Source organism: Pan troglodytes, chromosome 5 (genome assembly GCF_028858775.2).
Source record: "Pan troglodytes isolate AG18354 chromosome 5, NHGRI_mPanTro3-v2.0_pri, whole genome shotgun sequence".
Classification (NCBI taxonomy): Eukaryota; Metazoa; Chordata; class Mammalia; order Primates; family Hominidae; genus Pan; species Pan troglodytes.
The window spans coordinates 112,548,540-112,569,909 of record NC_072403.2 but is presented as its reverse complement, the minus strand read 5'-3'; the positions used below and the strand labels follow the sequence as shown (position 1 = coordinate 112,569,909).

General features: G+C 33.6%; 1 protein-coding gene across 4 annotated transcripts in view; it reads left to right on the top strand.

The window, feature by feature from the left end:
• ASCC3 (activating signal cointegrator 1 complex subunit 3) overlaps nt 1-21,370 on the top strand; it is a 374,689-nt gene that overhangs the window by 253,671 nt on the left and 99,648 nt on the right. For all 4 annotated transcript variants that reach the window (XM_518652.9, XM_009451715.5, XM_063813310.1 and 1 more), the window contains 6 exons: nt 13-158; nt 290-410; nt 2,646-2,788; nt 19,762-19,899; nt 19,990-20,110; nt 21,145-21,277. In XM_518652.9, coding sequence (XP_518652.6) covers nt 13-158; nt 290-410; nt 2,646-2,788; nt 19,762-19,899; nt 19,990-20,110; nt 21,145-21,277 — 802 coding nt within the window. The remainder of the gene's footprint in view (nt 1-12; nt 159-289; nt 411-2,645; nt 2,789-19,761; nt 19,900-19,989; nt 20,111-21,144; nt 21,278-21,370) is intronic.

Genomic DNA, 21,370 nt, shown 5'->3' with positions numbered 1-21,370 from the left:
CCTATTTTCTAGGGGAGGAAAGAGGCCCTGTTCTAGAGGTCATTGTATCTCGAACAAATTTTATCTCATCACACACAGAAAAGCCTGTTAGAATAGTTGGACTATCTACTGCCTTAGCTAATGCCAGAGACCTTGCTGATTGGCTCAATATTAAGCAGGTATGTAGAAGATTGATAAATTATGCATTTATTTAGTATTGTTACTTTGATGATTCCTTTTAAGAGATATTATAACCTTATAAAATTCAATATAAAAATTGAAAATGGTTTCTCTCTCATATTTACTCTAGATGGGCTTGTTTAACTTCCGACCATCAGTACGCCCAGTTCCACTGGAAGTTCACATTCAAGGCTTTCCAGGTCAACATTACTGTCCTCGTATGGCTAGTATGAACAAGCCTGCATTTCAGGGTAAGCTTCAGATTCTTGGAATAAAATAGTAACCATTGTTTATGGTAGCTATCAAATATCTTCTAATTGGTGTTGGTTTCTTTGAAAGGATGATACTGGTCCAGCTTCTACATATATCTAAAACTGTTTGTCTCAACTGTTAAGGAATACAAATATATGTTAAATTACCTATTGAAGATTGGAGAGATTTCACAAATGGTAATGACTTTGTAGTTGAATAAAAGTATGTAATTAAAAAAAGTTATCAGAGTTTTCTTAATATTAATCAAAGTGTTTTTATGATAGTAGCTTGGACAGATGAGAAATGGAAGCTACAGATCAAAAACATCTCATAATCATTTTTATGAGAAATCATAAAAACTTAGAAATTTCAGTACTTTAGTACAGTGCTTCTGTTTTTAGTTTTTCCTCTTAGGCAAACAGGAAAGATTTAAGAATAGCACTCCTATTTTATTGAAACATGTTTTATTTGGGCTGCATAAAGAATATTTATTATATCAATTAAAAATAACCTCAAAAATAAATTCTCAAATGTGAGCTGCTGTTGATTGTGTGGTGACAGTTGTGAGGTGACTTTTTAGCTGCTGTAATTAGCCTTATGACAGAAGCAAAGTATTGATTGTGGACTAGAGACCAATCTTGGCAGTTCAGATTATTTACACCTCCACAGAAGCATTGTACAAAATCACTAATGAACAATAAATCTGCCGTGAGCTGTTCAGCCACACCTGTTCTTTCAGCAGCAAAAATCCATTAGATGTTGAGGTTTAAAGAAAGACAAGAGATCCATTTATATTTATGTGTCCAAATGATATCAATATTGTACTAATATGTGTATTTTAAATGGTGTATCTCTAATATGAGTTATCAAAGCTTTATCATTTACATTCTGTAACATTCTGATAAACAATAAAAGGGTGAGAAATAAGATAAATGAGTTTATTTTTCATAATATATATTGTTGAAATTGCATATATCTATATGGAATGATTGCATACCATTGATAGAAAGGAAGCATTTTGTGTTATATAAATCAATAGTAAATAACTAAAGTACTTACACTTCCATAGAAATGGTATCAGCACAGCAGCTATACTTATGTACTATTTATTATACCTGTAGTGATTACTATATTTCTTTGAGTTTAGAAATATGATTGTGTGATAGCTTTATTTCTCATAGTTAGGATGTAAATAAAGTCAAGGTCATGTCAACATTTCCATTATAAACCTTGTTTCCCAGCCCATAAAAAGAAATTCTGCAGCTCACATTTCAAACAAGAAATTACAAAGAGGTTGAACTTTTTATATAAAATTTTTAAATATCTCTGACTGTTTTAAGAGAGTTGTGTAGACCTAAATATATATTCTACCCGTGGCATCTTATCAGCTTTTTGGAGCCTATGTAAAGCAAAAACAAACAAACAAAAAACCTCATTTCAAGATAAGCCAAGTGATTTATGTGGCTCTTTAATTATTTTTAAAGATTTGATTTACAAAATTTACTTCAGTCTTGTTACTCTGGTTTGTGTTGACCAGAGTCATCTCATCTTCTTTGTGTTGACTACCATGTCCCATTACTCAGATACTCATTCAGGCATAGTATTCTCTTCAGCCCTCTTCTACGTTATCTTGTCTGCCTTTCTCACACATATGCTTTTTAAAAAAACGGAGGGAAAACTTTCTTCTGATTTATCTCTTAACCTGTTTACTGGTACAAACTCTCCTAATTTTTCTATCACTGATAACAAAAATAAAAGGAACTTTTTGTGGTCTTTCTAGACATTTTCCGTCACTTGGCAGGACTTGATTTTCTCACCAGACCCCAGGACCAGTTAACTCTGTAATATCACTGCTTAGGCAAACACAAATAGCTGAGAAACACAACTTAGTATAGAAAGCTCAATCTAAGATTTAGTGTCCATGTATAGCTCTTAATGGAGAGTCTCAGTCTTTAAGTTTCTCCTTCCTTGGCAACTCAGAATAGAACTTGGACCCAGCATAATTAAATCTTTTCTCTCCTAGGCAATATACTCTCTAGGTAGGGCCATCAACCTTTCTTTTCCTATTATCTGTCTAATATGCTGCCAGATCCATGTAGTACCTGCAATAATGCCACATTTCATGCCTAAATTGTTTACATCATTAGTTTTCATGTATCCATTTGATATCCTAATGAAATTCATATTCTGGGGTTAAGTATCTTTCCATTTTATTTCCCACAACTTTTCACCAGCAATTAGAAGCCATTCTCCAGCCAAACCTGTTTTGATATTTGTCTCATCAAGACGTCAAACTCGTCTTACTGCTTTGGAATTGATCGCCTTCCTGGCTACTGAGGAAGATCCAAAGCAGTGGTTAAACATGGATGAAAGAGAGGTAAGCAACATATTTTATCTTCTACTACTTACACGTTTCAGGTTATATTATATTAGAATGAGCATTACATATGTAATTGTATTATAGGGAAAGAAGAAATTCATAATACCGCCACCTTACCACACTATTAATATTCTGTTATAGTTTGTTCTACTATAGTCCCACTTAATATTTATTTTGTATATTCATATTTATAATTTTTTCCTTTAACGTTATCACCTATGTATATTGTAACATTCAATCATTTTCATATTCTTTAAGTATTCACTGCCCTTACTGAAGTTAAAATCAATTTTGCAAAATTTGGGTTTTAAAAAATATATAATAATCTTTTTTTAATTTTAGGAAGCACTAATATATAAAAATTTAAAACCTGTTATTATCCTTTCCCTAAGTAATAACCACCAGTAAAATTTTAAATTAGAATTTTTGTGTCTATGCAGTTATATTCCATTATGCAACTATTTCATAGTGGTTTTCTCCTGTAATTTAATAATCATGCATCCTTATTATTGTAGATTTTTCTCTGTTTAAAATTATTTTCTCAGTATAGAGTTGTAAAAAGAAAATCAGTGGGTCAAATAATGTGAATATTTTTACAGCTTTTCAGGTACACTGCTAATTACTTTCCAAAAGAACTGTACTTATTGGTGTCATCACCACTGATGTATGAATTATCAGAAATATATGAGAGTAACAGTTTTACTACATCCTCATTTGTTGCAACTTATTGATATATTATAGATAAAATATTATCTTATCTTAATGTATGCCTTCATTTTTGATTGGTTGAACATTTTTTTTCATATATTTACTAGTTGTCTTCTTTTTTATTTGTTGTCTCTTCATTTCTTTTGGTCTTTCATCTATTCCAGGACAGCGTTTATTTTGTAGATTTGTGTGAGAGCTTTGCCAAATTTAGAAAAATATATACATATATAAAATTTTATAGATTACTTTTCTCCATATATGTGTATTTCTATACATATATACATATTAATCTTTCACCTGCTGTATTAGGTAACTTTGCTAGTTTATTGCTTGTCTTTTTATCATGGTGTCTTTTTTTATTATTATACTTTAAGTTTTAGGGTACATGTGTACAACGTGCAGGTTTGTTACATATGTATACATGTGCCATGTTGGTGTGCTGCACCCAGTAACTCGTCATTTAACATTAGGTATATCTCCAAATGCTATCCCTCCCCCCTCCTCCCACCCCACAACAGGCCCTGGTATGTGATGTTCCCCTTCCTGTGTCCATGTGTTCTCATTGTTCAATTCCCACCTGTGAGTGAGAACAATATCATGGTGTCTTTTTACAAATAGAAGACTTTGCATTTTATGTAATCCAGTTTGTTAGTATGATCCTTTATGATTCTTTATACTACATCTAAATATAGATATTCCTCCTCCTCTCTATAGATTTAATATATAGTGATTGTTCTTTCTTACACTTTTCCAGTTTTGAAAAATATTTTCCTAAATTGAGTTACAATGAAAACAGATGAAATCAGTAGCATAATTGTTGCATTGTGATCTCTCCACCAACCCTCTTCAGTGTTCCCACTTTGTAATCTCATGCAGGCTAAAGAAGAGCAGTGCTGTTCGGCATCAGTAAAAAACAATGTTCCAAATCCACTGGTGCCCAGGATTAACAGTTTGCATGTTTCTCCCCTTCTACTTCTCATGACTCATTTAGAGTTAGTAGGACTGTTAGATAGTACTGTATGTATTACATTATTGTGTAATAGTTAACTGATATTTCAGAATGTTTTTGCTTAGTTCTATAGATGACCTTATTCACTAACAGACTCATAAATTAGCTTAATATGCAGGCTATCAAATGACTGCTTGAAGTAAAGTAATAGCGATCATTTTATCTTTTAAATTTTATCTTTATTTACTTAATGTTACTTGTATGGGTATACCAGATATTTAAGAAAATAATTTATGTTCAAAGTAATGTTGATAAAAGATTTTTTTATCCTGTATTATTTAATTGATATCTGAATAATCATCCTGTTGTGTCTAAGGTAGTATCATAACTTAGGAGGCAAATGATGAAAAATAGATATACAAAATATTGATGACTCAGTTTATGTGCGGTATCTCTCTAGGCTTAATTTTATTTTATATGTTATCCTAAAAGTCTTCCAAATGGACACTTTTCTTTGAAGTCAAGATACAATGTACAAACCTACCAAACACACTTTGGGATGTTTGCTTAAAGTATATAGACATTGTGCATTATCACAGTGTACATTTCCACTGTGTTTCTTTTTGTTGTTGTTGTTAATTTTAATATATGAGACCTAAAGAACTGTAGTTAGCTCAGACTTTGTGTAGAATTCCTTCTCTGTTTCATATTTTTTTTATCGGCAGAAAACTTTATCCACAAGGCTAGGTAGAAACTATAGAATATACTCTTGTGGTTTCTGCTGTTGTAGATTTTTCACTGCTAAAATAGGATACCTAGAATATTTATTTTATTATAAATTTATTATTGTATTTATTAACAAATATTTGTTATAATTGCATTATTTTTATATTTTTTTCTTCAACTTTTATTTTAAGTTCTGTGGTATATAAACAGGATGTGCAGGTTTGTTACATAGGTGTATTAGTCTGTTTTCTTACTGCTATAAAGAACTACCCAAGACTGGGTAATTTATAAAGGAAAGAGGTTTAATTGACTCACAGTTCAGCATGGCTGGGGAGGTTTCAGGAAACTTACCATCATGGTGGAAGGGGAAGGGGAAGCAAGACCCCTACCTCACAAGGTGGCAGGTAGTGGAAGTGCTGAGCAAAAGGGGAAGAGCCCGGTATAAAACCATCAGATCTTGTGAGAACTCTCTCTATCATGACAACAGCGTCGGGGAGACGGCCCCCATGATTCAATTACCTCCACCTGTTCTCTCCCTTGACATGTGGGGATTATGGGGATTACAGTTAACGATGAGATTTGGGTTAGGGTCACAAAGCCTAACCATATCAATAGGTGAACATGTGTCATGGTGGTTTGCTGCACAGATCAATCCATCACCTAGGTATTAAGCCCAGCATCCATTAGCTGTTCTTCCTGATATTCTCCCTCCCACCATCCTCAACAGGCCCCAGTGTGGTTCCCCCCCGTATGTCCATGTGTTCTCATTTTTCAGCTCCCACTTATAAGTGAGAACATGGGGTGTTTGGTTTTCTGTTCCTGCATTAGTTTGCTGAGGATAACAGCTTCCAGCTCCATCCATGCCCCTGCAAAGGACATGATCTCATTTCTTTTCATGGCTGCATAGTATTCCATGGTATATATGTACCACATTTTCTTTATCCAGTCTATCACTGATGGGCATTTGGGTTGATTCCATTTTGTTTCACCACGCCCATCTGAAGAATAAGGCAAACTATGCTTTGTTTTAGTACTGATTCTAAAAGCAATCACCTTTAAAATGAAAATTTCAGAGGGTTTACAGCTGATTACTATGTAAATTCAGTGTGATTATACTGAAGCATACTATAAAGCAGGTGTTTTAGTTGTTGAACCCTTAAATAATTAGCCCTAAATAATTAATAGGAAAACTTTTTAACATTTTAATCTTTGTGTGGGTTACTTTCCGTAATATTCTGGGCTGGAAGCTTAGCGGTTGCTTCCATTGCTGCTCCTTGTGTAGTGTTAAATTGATGTTCTGTGGCAGGACATGGGTAATTGGTTAAGACTCTAGTGTTGACAACTTGAGCATTCAGAGGAAGCACAGCAGCAGTTATCCTGGCAACTATGAAGCAGTGTGTCTGGCATAGAACAGCATTCAAATTATTCTGCTGTTCAGTGACCTTAAGTCAAGAACTGTCTATAGATATTTGGGCTGGGGGCATGGAGAATAAAGAAAGCTAGGGTAGATCGCAAGAGGCTAGAGAGAGAATATGACTAAGAAGAGTATATGTGTTCTCATTAATTTATTGGCAAAGGCAAAAAGAGTTATTCATCTATCTTCTTAATCCAGTATAGTTTCAAAGTATTAGGAAGCAGAAAGACACCTTCAAGTGTATCATTGATGTAAAGTTATACTGCATCAGGAAACCTCAAAGGAAATACCTTTCCATATTGTCATTAGGAATCCTTATTGCAGTGGTTTCAAAAGTTTATGGGTATATGCTACCATGTGACCTGGATTTTGCTACTTCTGCCACTAACCTCAAGCTATTATTAGGTCTTTGCATCATTCTCTCAAGCTTCAAGTCAAGATAGAAAGAGTTGAATGCCTGAGTTTCCATCTCTGGCATGCAGCAGAAAAAAGGAATCTCCCTTCTTTGGCTTCTCTCATAGGAGGTGACATTCAGATACTGGCTGCCCATAAACAACAAAGGTCCACTATGGCCCTTTCACTCCTCAAACTCATACATACACTACTTTTCCTATACCTACATTTAATTAAAAAAATTTTTTTCTAGCAATGCAAGGTCTCCTTCATTTAACCCAAATCCACTCATCCCTCTCCAAGGAAAGACAAGTAAAAATTTCGTCAACTCCATTTAGCACTTAGTCCTAGATCTCTTGCTTGTATCTAGTCACCCTCTAGTTCTTTTGCAAGCCCATCTCAGTATTCTCTAGTCAGTGGACTAGATTATAAAGTTACAGCTAACTAATGCCGTATTCTACAGTAAAAGAGGATAGAAAGAGGAAAGAGAAATAAAATTAGTTTAAATATATTAGTTAAAATATGTTGATATATAAGACAGCAAGAGAAAAAGATTAGAGACCACTGTGTATTTCTGCAACTAGCCAGGGGGCCAAATAGATATTTATGATTCATTTTCTCTACCATACATCATCTGTACATTTTTTCTTCAACCAGTCATGAAGCTAATCAAGACTCTTTATCCAGTGGAGTGACCAAAAGCATACATTCCTGATAGATTGAAAATTGCAATTTTATATATGGTTAATATATAGGATTGTAAAATCTTTAATTAATTTTTCAAATGGATACAGTAGTGTCAGATTTATTTATGTCCTATCCAAATTTCTCTCCCCTTATTATAAAACAATAGCCCAATTTCTTCATCAGGATAAGTTTCCCAGACTATACTGAGACCACATTTTGTTTGTTCATCCAAGAACCTGAGAGCCTGAAGTGGTCATGTGGCTGTTTCAGTTTCCAAGTAAACTGTTAATCCTTTGGATAATAAGCCTCCGAACTAGCAAAGCTAGAGTTATAGGGAAGAGAAGGCAAAAGTTTTCAAGTGGTTTTTTATCTGTGATTTCAAAAGACATCCACACACCTTGAGTACTTGGTTCCTGGAACCATATATTCTGGCAATAGAACAAATAGCATCATTGATGATTACTAGTTCAGAGGCTACACCTCATCCTGCAGGATAGTACCCCAACCTTTCCCAGGTATTGCCTCCCAGCTGCCATTCTGAATCTTTAATCTATAAAACCAGCTCTTTCTATTAATGAGAACATAATAAGACCAGTGCATTCAATGGCATCATCCCATTGTCTTACCTTTTCCTTTATGAAGTGAGTTCCTCAGACCGAAACATTATTATGCAGGGTATCGTCATGATGTATAAGGCATTCAGTAATTCTACCCTTGAGGCTACTGGCAGAACCATGTTTGGTAGGAAAAGAGAATTAAAATCCAAAGTAAGTGCCTGTTCTTACAGAGATGAATACGTGTCTCCTCAGTGATACAGAAGGTCCAGTATAATCTTCTCACCACCAGATAACTGTCTGGTTTCAGGGGTAAGATACTTTATTATGGGCCCAGTGTTTCCACTGTTGGCATATTAGGCACTGAGCAGTAGCAATAGCTGGGCCTTCGTGAGGAAAAGGAAGTTTATGTTTCACCCATGCATAATTTTCATCTCTTTTACTTTGGCCACTGAGTGCATAACCTATTGCATAAAACACTGTGGCCTGGGAAGGAGGCTGTCCGATATCCTAAGAGGTGGTTATTTTGCCCATTTGATCATTACCAGCATATTGCACAATGCTCTTAACTTTTTGTCACGAATCTTCGTGAAATACAGGTAGCCTTTTATTCTGGCACTGTTCTAAGAGTTCATCCACCTAAAACTTGTGCCTTTCTGTCCTCCAGTAATACTCTTGTCAAACTCCTTACCATCTGGCTAATCTGGTTACCTTCAGGGCAAAATGTGAATCATCAACTTGCATCATCTCTACTTTCCAGTAAAGTGACAGTGAAATACTCAGTTTATGATCAACAGTTTTCATTGCAAGGTCACCTGGTATCACATAGTCGGGCACTCAGTCTTCTTTCGCTTCCTACTTCCCCAAAATATCCATAAAAATAGCAGTCCTCTAATTCAAAGCCATAGGCAGCCCTTCTCAGAATCTGTAAAGTATTCATTTTTAAAAGAAGAAGTTATATTTTGGACATGTTAGTTTGTATATCTAAGACTTTCAAGTGGAGATTTCAAGGCAATTAGATACAAGTCTGTAAAACCCACAGAGACTGTGAAATGAACATATGAACATGGATGCATCAGCATGGAGGCAACCCTTAAACCAAGGTAAGCACATGAGACTCTCAGACAGAGTGTGGAGAAACAGAGGGCAGGCCCTGAGGGATTCTCTTAGTGCGAGCTGAGATAGAAAATGAGGAACTGGCACAGGTCACTGAGAATGTGATGCCAGTATAGTAAGACAGTGTCCTAAAACACTGTAGAAGAGAGGGTTCTGTGAAGGAAGGAGTGCTTGGCTATATCAAATGTAAATGGGAGTTGAGTGGAGGAGGGCACAGGAAACACCCATGGGGTTTATCATTTGAAGGTCCTGGATGAACTTGGCAGTCAGTGACATGTGAACAGAAGCAGTTTGGAATGGACTGAGGAGCAAATGAGGGGGGCGAGGAGGTGAAAATAGAAGCAAATAGCATATACAACTTCTAGAAATTTTACTGTGTAATTTAATTAATATTATAATTTAACATCTAGCAAGTATGATCTGTCAGCTTCCACCTAATATTCTGCAGTCTGGTCCCATATTTCAAGGAAAATAGTGCTACGATCTGGATAGTTGCCAACCAGCACTAACAGATAAAAGAACAGAGGGAAGGCCTTTTCTTCTGAGTGAGTCTATGGATTGAAAGCTCAGAATACTGGGCCAGGCACGGTGGCTCACGCCTGTAATCCCAGCACTTTGGGAGGCCGAGGCAGGCGGATCATTTGAGGTCAGGAGTTCAAGGCCAGCCTGGCCAACATGGTGAAACCCCATCTCTACTAAAAAAAAAATACAAAAATTAGCTGAGCATGGTGGCATGTGCCTGTAATCCCAGCTACTCGGGAGGCTGAGGCATGAGAATTGTTTGAACCCAGGAGGCAGAGATTGCAGTGAGCCAAGATCGTGCCACTGCACTCCAGCCTGGGTGACAGAGCAAGACTCTGTCTCAACAACAACAACAACAACGACAACAACAAAAAGTTCAGAATACTGCCCTTAGATGAGATTCCTTTTCTGGGGTGGGAAAGCAGGATGCTGGCTGAAGATTAGACTTCATTCTTTAGTATTGCTTACATTATTTCCCTCAACACCTCTGTGTTTCTTGCCAGTTAACAGCAGGGCAGCCCCTTTCTTCTGCCACACTGTTAAATAAGATCCAGGTAGCTAAAAGAAGAATACAACAACAAGAACTTGCTATTCACTTTTGTCCTTACAAGTAGAAATTAATTAGGATTCTGCAAGGCCTTTTGCCATGAATGTTTTAAGTTGTGCTCTAAAGTCTACAACATCATCCAAAGGTAGGTGGGGGAAAAAATCTGAAGCAGGAAAGGTAAGAGCCTTCTGACTGGAGCAAACCATGGAAAAAATCCAGGTAGAGGTAATACGAAATTAGAAGGGTATGGGAGATAAGAGTTCCCTGGAACAAGGAACAGCAGTATAGTTAATCCTTGTTAATTCAAATTAATTGGCTGGAAGTCTCTTCTAAATTATACAGAACATTATTTTTTGAATGTGCCAATTATAATTTTACACGGTGCTGCAAAGTGAATTTATGAAAACTGTAATGCAGGTGCATAGGAAGAATACTTTCATGAAAAGTAAGATTGATAGTGTTTTCACATGCTTAATACTAAAGTGTTTTTAGATGCTAGAGCAGTTTATCATTTTAAGCTAAACATAATCCACCTAATCTCATTACAAGTAAAATATTGGTAGACCTACAGAGATGAACTATAGTTTTGCTTTACTCAAAATTATCCTGAGTTCAGATTTGGTGGAGATTCTAATGACATTTTACTATAGTTTTCTTTGATTAATTTGCCTGTTCATTCAACATATAAATAGATATTGGCCTCTTCTTATAGGTAAGAAGTTAGTACTAGATGTTGAAGATGGATTTTGAAATTGTTTTAAATCAGAAATTAAGTTGAATTTAATGCAGGATAACAACATCATTTCTAACTCAAAGGACCTGTTTTTTATAGAACTAAAATAAATTTAGTTCATGATACAAAATTCCCACCCCAAGTGCTTTCTGTTTCATCAAGCCTCATACCTCTAAATGACTGACCAGTAAATAAACTATTAAGCTGAGAATATTGAGTGTCAAGCAGACATTATCTACAGATTTGCTGAGCATTGAATGTTTGAAACCAGTTGGGCCTTGTGAAATATTTCTGCAATTTAGAGCAGCTATTCAGTATCCTTGAGTTACAATATAGGAGGCTGTTTTATTTTATTTTGCCTTAGTTGGTAGCATGCATATCCTACTGAAGAAGGAGGCAAAATATATCAATTATTGCTAAGCATAATAGTAGTTTACTTTTACTAAACTAAGTATTAAGTGATGTATTTATATAGAGTACTTTAGAATTCATTAAAGTTTATATTATCACATTTTATCATGAATTCTCAAAGGGTAGTTTTTATTATCCCAGTTTTATAGATGCAAAAACTGAAATTAGAAGGATTAAGTGATTGTCCAGATAGCACAAGCAAGCAAGTGGCAGCTTAGGAACTCAAAACAGGGTAGCTAACCTACAGTCTCTGTTGTTTTAATCTGCCATACAGTAATTGGAATCAGTGACAACAATATCGAATAGAAAAGATGGAAAAGTCATGGTGGGGGTGGGAGTAATTTGATGGGGACAAAAGTGCAATAAAAATAAAGAAAAATCAGTAGCTCGGCTGAGCACGGTGGCTCATGCCTGTAATCCCAGCACTGCAGGAGGCCGAGTTGGGTGGATCACCTGAGGTCAGGATTTCAAGACAAGCCTGGCCCAGGTGTGGTGGCACGCACCTGTAGTCCCAGCTACTCGAGAGGCTGAGGCAGGAGGATCACCTGAGCCTGGGAGACAGAGGTTGCTGTGAGCCAAAATCACTCCACTGCACTCCAACCTGGTCAACAGAGCGAGACTCCATCTCAAAAATTTTTTTTAAGAAAAGGAAAAAAAAAAAAAATTAGTAGCTGAAATATCAAACGAGCAAACAATAGGAGCTGTGCCATTCTCAATCATGAAGATAGTTGAAAAAGGTAATATTTTAGTTTAAAAAAGAAAATAATTTTAGATATTCTTCATTTTTAGGCATAGAAGTGGGAAATTAATAAAAAATAGATTTATAAATCATCTGCATAGAGTTACTCATTATTTCATTACTCATTATTTCAAATACATTACTCATTATTTCAAATCTTACTTGTTTTCTGCATGTAGTCTAAAACACTGGGGCTCACCCTTAAGCCTGATTAATAATATTATTACTTTCATTAGTTAACTAAATATCCCTCTTATTCATGTAGTGATTAGAGGGTGGCATTGTGCTTGAGAGGATGGACTGGAGCCAGGCTTCTTGGTCAATACTGACTGCCTGTTACAAGCTATGTGGCCTCGGTAGGATTAATCTCTGCGCGCCATCTCTTCTGTTATGAAAGAGAATAATAGGAAACCCATCCTCATAGGAATGTTGTGAGGATTACATGTGTTAATACGTTTAAGATACTGAAACATAGTTAAATGTTTAATAAATATTAACTGTTATTACTGTGATTGTATAGCAACATGAAATTATACCTTATAGGTTCTCTTTGTTGAGAGTTGTGGTAAAATCTGATCTTATATTTATATCTTTTTGCCTGCTGTGATCCTTCACAAATTTAATTCATGTTAATATCATAATTATGCATTTAACAATATACTACTTTCGAAAATTTTGTAATGTCCCTTTCATTACCTTATCTGCATTTTTAAAGTTTTTCAATATATGGAAATGCTAAATATGAGTTAGAATCAAAATTCTTCAACAATGGAAATAAAGATAAAAGTTATAATCAGAAATAAATATGAAGTGCTTACACTGGGGTTTCCTACCAACAGCGTGCCAAATTAAATTAAAAACATGAATAAGAAAAAATCTTTAATATCTTACCCTACAACCCAGTTTTGATACTGCTTTTATTAAGAATTAGGCCAAGTGCAAGGGACATAGACATTTTTCAAAAGAAGACATAGAAATGGCCAAGAAGTATATGAAAAAATGCTCACCATTACTAATCACCAGAAAAATGCAAACTAAAACCACAATGGGATATTATTTTACCCCAGTCAAAATGGCTATTATCATCATGAGGATGCAGGGGAAAGGGAACTCTTACACGCTGTTGGTGAGAATGTAAATTAGAACAACCTCTATGGAAAATAGTCTGGAGATTTCTCAGAAAACTAAAAATAGAATTACCGTTCCACCCAGCAATTTTACTACTAGATGTCTACCCGAAGAAAAAGAAATCAGTATATCAAAAAGATACCTGCACTCATATATTTATTGCAGCACTATTCACAGTAGCAGATACAGAATCAACCTAAGTATCCATCAGTAAATGATTGGAATCAACCTAAGTATCCATCAATAAATGATTGGATAAAGAAAATGTATATATACAAAATAGAATACTATTCAGCCATAAAAAAGAATGAAATCATGTCTTTTGCATCAGCATGGATGGAACTATATAGGTCATTATCATAAGGGAAACAAGCCAGACACAGAAAGCCAAATATTGCATGTTCTCACTCATAAGTGGATGCTAAAAAATGTATACATGTGACTATGTACCCACAAAAAATAAAATTAAAAAAATTTAATTTATACAAATGGATGTAGAGAGAGGAATAATATACAATGGAGACTTGGAAGGGTGACAGAGTAGGAGGGAGGTAGACTATGAGTAATTACTTAATGGGTACAATGTACCCAATTCAGGTAATGGGTACCCTAAAAGCCCTGACTTGCCCACTACGCAATCTAGACAGGTAATAGATTCTGCTTGTAGCCCTCCCTCAAAAAATATTTTAAGACAAATGTAAGCATGCTTTCCTGAAAAAAAAAAGAAAGAAAGAAAGAAAAAAAGAATTAAGCCAAACTAAAAAGCAAACATTGAAAATAGTATTGTGTTTATTTGGCAAAATAGTAAAGATTTAGCGGTTATTGTTTGTATTTCATTTGTACATTTAATTTATATTTCACTTCTATATTTACTTCACATGTAATTTAATCACATATAAATATATTTATATGTTGAAAGTATGATAAATCATTTTGAGGTGTGCTTGTCTTTGAGCGTCAGAAAGAGCAACGGAGTATAAATTTTGGGAGTATTGATACAGTTTAGAAACTATTCTTTTTAATTCATTTATTTCTTGAATTCTTTTTTATTAGTGTATCAGTAGAATGCCGTAAAATGTTTCATTGTTTTCTTCCTTCAGTGTATGGGGTTTATCATACAGACTTGTATTAAAAGAAATTAACATTTGGTGATTATAAGGAAATGTTTTAGTGTCATTTAATATCTGTACCAGATATGATAGATTTAATTATTTTTATTTAAAAATAAAACTCTTCAGAACTTTTATGATTCTTCTGTGGTACATCTTTTATTGAGCATTTCAGACAATTGATAAGCATTATTCAGTGGCATATGGTCTGAGTCTGACATGCTTTGAAAAGAGTATAGAGTTCTGATAATGAGGATTCTGTGAAAATGAGAAAACCAGCACAACAGATATGCTTTGAGAAAGTATGGGTTTTTAGCATCTTGAAACAATATATCACATTCAAAAGGACAGAATTGGGCTGCACAATCTGTTAGCTCATTCTTGTTCAATCTGGTCTCCTCCTTTCTTTTGGTGCCAACGTTGTCATCAACTCACTGAATTATATTCTGACTGGAATGTATTTCAGGCACAGAGTAATGTATCTACTTAAATGGAATCTTTATCTTTCTACAAAAGCTTTTTGAGTATAATAAATATAAAATGTAAAAAAATTGTATTAAGTTAAAGTAAATGGTTCAACAGTTTACATATGTGCCTCCTCCCCCCAACCTTAAGAAAAAGATCACTACCTAGAATAACATAGATCTGTTCTTCTGTTACGTATAATATTGAATAATTTTTTTAACAATCAGGTGGTCAGACATATTTCAAAGGCTATTTATTGGAAAGACACCTATACATTACAACAAATAATTTGTTGAACAAAAATGAACTATGGAAGTAAAACTTCTTCTATCAGTGTTTCATTTATCATGGTTTTTTTTTTTTAATTCTATAGCAACCCTTCTTAACAAGAATTAAGCCTTAATGTCCTAAGGCATCCATTTTATGTATAAAATAAACTTGTCTCCTCTCCATCTAGAAAAGTACTAGCTATCACTGGAAAAATTGAGAAGATGGTAACCTAAGTATTTTTTATGGGGGTTAATTCTCTCATGGAACCAGGGCTAAGAAACTATACTCTTTAGTATTCAAAATCACTGGGTCTTTCCATTTGACATATACTCAGTTGTATAAATTAATTGTTATATTAGGACTATATTACTTTATATAAAGGATTAAATGTGATAATCTTTGTAAAGTGATAAACACAATACCTGGCATATTATAAGTGCTCAACAAATTATATCTATTGTCATGTTTTAAACTTTCATTATCCTAAGTTCCTGAATACTTTTGCTTGTCTTAAGATGTTTTGATCAAGATGAAACTTATTTTTAAGTACAGTAACAAAGATGTATGTAATCCAAAAAATTATATTTTCAAATTTGTATAGGCCATCCTAGTAGTATTTTGTGCTTAATGATTAACAGCTATAAATTTTGCTTTTTATGATGTTCAAATAATTTGAAATTCATCCAGAGAAACCATGTAATAAATGAAGTTTTTTGTGTGTGCGATTGTCTTCATGAGGATGTTAAGTCTTTGCCAGTTCAGATAAACAAACAGTTCTCTTTACTGCATTGATTTATGTGAAAGTGGGGTCTAGGAGATTGAGAAACTGTTAGCCTTCCCTGGTGCAAAAGACAGAATATTAATGCCTCACCAGACCTTCTGCCAGAGGATTCTTTAGCTTTCCTATGGCAAATGATTCATTATTCTTTGGGTATGATTGGCATTGCCATGGGGCACTACAAATTACACAAGTTATATATACTTATGTAAGTTTAAAAGTGAAAAAGAATCTCTCAAACTAATTATTAGAACAAGGACACCAGTGAATTAGTTCCTTGTAGTGTAAATTGAAGACATTTTATGCTGTGAACTATTGAACAAATAATGGGGAATAAGTTGTCTAATGAGAATACCTAACATGTAGTTTATGAGACAAGACAAGCACCTTTCCTTATATCATGCATTTATAGTCAGCTTACATATCCTGTGCTAATTTTAAGGTAAAGTGGATTCATACTAATATATTTCCATATTCCTGCTTAACAGTTCATAAAGTAAATAATACAAGAATACTAGGTGGCCAAACAGAATGAACTATTTATACATGAGCTATTTAGACGTTGTATTCAGTTCAGTGAAAGTTGATAAATAACATTTCTTATGTGTATGTCACTAAAATATCACCTAGTTTGTACAGTGCTTTTTTAATACCTTAGTAATTATTATAAAGCTAAACTTTATTGTCCTATTTTATGGATTATTATAAGTATAAAACAGCTTGCTTCCACATTAAAAAAAACTTAGAAAATTTTTCTGACTAGTGAAAATAAAATGAACAAGAAAGCAGTTGGAATGTTTCATTATGTGGATATTTTGGTCATACATTTTTACTAAACTGCAGCAGCAGCAGTAGTTTCTCAAGCTGAGGATTTTGTGATCTACTTATTGATTTATGCACAGACAAGCTACTAAGTGTATTGCAAGCATGCTTATATATATTAGAGGTTGCTAATAGAAAAAAGGAAATAAGATCTGAAGAAATTGTCACTTTTTTATACTTCTATCTCAGGCATATAAAAATTATGCATTTACTATTTCCAAGTTACTTCTCCCCTGTTGCTTACTGCTGGAATGTGGTGGTGAAACTTTAGAGATGTATCCTTCTTTTCAGTGCTCATGTCTTCTCAAATCACTTGGTCTTAACATTATTCTCCTCATGGAGTTTCCCGGAAAGAACTTCCTTATGCTGTGCCTTATGTTATCCTCTGCTTCAAGGACAGAGAACTATCTGAAACAAAGAAACTGGACTTTCTTTTTTTCTTCTTCTTTTTTGGTGAGACAGAATCTAGCTCTGTTGCCCAGGCTGGAATGCACTGGCATGATCTAAACTTACTGCAACCTCTGCATCCCGGGTTCAAGCGATTCTCCTGTCTCACCTCCTGAGTAGCTGGGGTTACAGGCATGCACCACCATGCCCAGCTAATTTTTGTATTTTTAGTAGAGACGAGGTTTCTCCATGTTGGCCAGGCTAGTCTCGATTTCCTGACCTCAAACCTTACATGATCCACCCACCTTGGCCTCCCAAAGTGCTGGGATTACAGGTTTGAGCCACCACACCCAGCCACAACTATTTAGTTCTTTACAACAAATTTTGTAAGAAAATAAGATTTGCTTTTTCTTCCCATAAAATTTGTGTTACTTTAAGTATTTTCCATGTCGAATGGAAAGTGATAGAATATTCAGAAAGCATTTCTACAACATGAGTTTCAAAAACCATTTAGATATATGACAGTTTAGTGAGCTAAACTCAGGCTGGAAATGTTTAAAAATGTAAAAATTATAATATATAAAAATTGTGAATATACTAAATGTAGCATTTAAAGCAAGATAAGGAATTATTTAGCCTATATTGGTAGAATAATTGGTTAATTATTTAGGAAAACTAAACTTAGATTTCTACCATAGTTTCTATACAAAAATAAATTACAAGATAATTATTTAAATTTAAAAAATAAAACTGTAACAGAAGTTGAAGAAATGGGGAAATATGTATGTATATATTTAGGAAAAGTTTTCTAAGCAACAAAACATAAGGGACCGATTTACAATTTTAGGTCCATAAAGTTAAAGCATAAATAAAATAAAGTGCAAATAAAAAACTGGGGGCAAAAATATTTATAGCAGGCCAGGCGCGGTGGCTCACGCCTGTAATCCCAGCACTTTGGGAGGCCGAGACGGGCGGATCACGAGGTCAGGAGATCGAGACCATCCTGGCTAACACGGGAAACCCCGTCTCTACTAAAAATACAAAAAATTAGACGGGCATGTTGGCGGGCACCTGTAGTCCCAGCTACTCGGGAGGCTGAGGCAGGAGAATGGCGTGAACCCGGGAGGCAGAGCTTGCAGTGAGCCAAGATCGCGCCACTGCACTCCAACCTGGGCGACGTAGCGAGACTCTGCCTCAAAAAGAAAAAGTATATATATATATATATATAAAGTATATATATATAAAGTATATATATAAAATATATAGTATATATATAAAGTATATATATATAAAGTATATATATAAAAAATATATATAAAGTATACATATATAAAGTATACATATATAAAGTATATATATAAAGTATATATATAAAGTATATAAAGTATATATATAAAGTATATATAAAGTATATATAAAGTATATATATAAAGTATATATAAAGTATATATATAAAGTATATATATACACACATATATAAATATGTATATATAAATATATATACATATATGTATATATGTATATGTATATATATGTGTATATATGTATATGTATATGTATGTATGTATATATAAATATATATATACATATTTCTAGCATATGATGGACAAGGGGTTAATATCGTTAATATATAAAAAAGATCACAAGCCAATTAGAAAAAAAAAGGCTATCACATCGACTTAAAAAATTAAAAGGTAAATTATAAAACAGCCAATAAATATAAAAAGTGTTTAGCTGTACTATTGATCAAAGATAAGAAGTAAACAAAAATACACCAGTTTGATTTTTTAAATAATATTCAGAGTTTTGAGAACATAGTAACATTGAGATGCTAATATGTTTATAGCTGTGTGCCTCTCTGGAAAACAATTTTTGAATAGGTATATGTATCCTTTTATCATTACTAAATTTACATATAGGATGAATAATAGTATTTACTATTACAGGGCTTTAGGGAAGATTAAATGCATATGTAAGATTACTGTTATTATTTCAAATTTACAGTTAAAGAAACAGGCTTAGTGAGGTTGCGTGACTTGTTCAGGGCCAATAAGTTCTGTAAGAAAGCATAAATTGGAACAATTTCTTTCTGTCTGCAAGGATTATGGCTGATTTTTTTTCCCACTATTTTTTGGTCTGTATTTTTAAAATTTTTGGCACTGAGCTTCAAAAACTGTTTTTTATAACAAGAGATGAACAGAGACACTAAAATATTGCATCCTTTTTAATGGTTGTTACTCATTAAAGAACATATCATTTATCTACAGATTTTTTCTCTTGATGCATAAAAATAAGATGGATAACATTTAAACTTTAGTGTGTTTAGAGTATATATTTTCACCAAGTAGATATTCTTTTCAGTTAGTTGAACTTTAATCATAACTGTATATGGGACATATATTTTATGTCCATATAATAACAAAGACAAAATTAATGTTTTTTGAAACATGAAAAATTAATGAAAATTTTAAAGTTATACATCTACATCTTGTAATTTTGTTTTTACTTGCAGATGGAGAACATCATTGCAACAGTAAGAGATTCCAACCTCAAGCTGACCCTTGCTTTCGGGATAGGAATGCATCATGCTGGACTACATGAGAGGGACCGAAAAACAGTAGAGGAACTATTTGTAAACTGTAAAGTTCAGGTACTTTTTTTTCTCCAGTGAACACATATTTAAATGTAACTTAAAAGTTATATTTTACTTAGATATAAGACATTTTATTTTGCTTTTTAGGTTCTTATTGCTACAAGCACATTAGCCTGGGGTGTAAACTTTCCAGCTCATTTAGTAATTATTAAGGGAACAGAATACTATGATGGAAAAACAAGACGTTATGTGGATTTTCCCATTACAGGTAATTTTCTTAAATTCACAGAAATACATGAAGCTCTATTTTACCCTTAGTAAATTTGAATTTGAATAATTAATTTGAATTTCCACCAATTAAACTTCTGAGAATTGGTCACATTTAAACAGATGATAAGCAATTATAGACTTTTTGTTTTCAGTTAAAATATTATACAAAATATTGCTACTGTATTTACTTTTACTTACACAAAAGTAAGAAAATAATAAGTGGCTTAAAGTACTTGTTATTAAGCCATCCAAAGTTGGTTTCAAATTTATAAATAGATAAAAGTACTTCTTAGGAGCTATTAGTGAAATTCCTTAGTAAATTATGACTAAGTATTGCTTTGCTTAATTTTAAATGTGTTTCACTAGAAATGATACCTCCATGGGATTTCCAGAACCAAAGTGTTTATTGCTACAACTTATGCATGAAGACTCTGTTAAGATATTTTAAAACATGATAAAAGCATTTTCAGTGAGTTCAAAAAGGGAAATACACTCAATGTATATTTCCACTAAATGAATACATGTAAAAGCTGTATCATTTCTAAATCATTAGTTATCTCAGAGATTTATGTAGACTAAAAGAAAGAAATTTTATACCGGGGTGCAGGGAGGACAAGGCCTAAATGGGTTCATTATTCACGGGGAAAATAATCAAATGACTCTGCTGAAAAGATTTTTGTATATATATTTTATTTTTTACTTTTTCTTATTTAATTAATATCTATTAAACAGCATTTTAAAGCATTCCACTAAAGGGAATTTTCATCTTTCTTACATCTATAAATGTTAAGAAAGACCCTTTCAAAGACTCAGTTTTTCATCATAGTTACTTGCTTATTTATCAATTTTCTGAGTTAATTATATTAATTTAGGGAACTCAGCATAGTAGTAGCCATCAACATAGCAAACATATTATCACAATATTCTATTTCTTTTGTTATTTGGTTGATTATAGAAGCATGCCATAATCAGTAAATATACCTTGTGCTATATGCCACATTGTAGAATATCTCTTTGTTCTCTCTTTTAAAGATGTCCTCCAGATGATGGGGCGTGCTGGGAGGCCGCAGTTTGATGACCAAGGCAAAGCTGTAATTCTAGTTCATGACATAAAGAAAGACTTTTATAAAAAATTTCTTTATGAACCTTTCCCAGTAGAATCAAGGTAAATCTTATTTAAATTAGTTTAAATGGATTTATTTAATCACAAGTTGGTGTTTTTCTGGTTATATTTTATTATATCAAAATCAGTAAAACA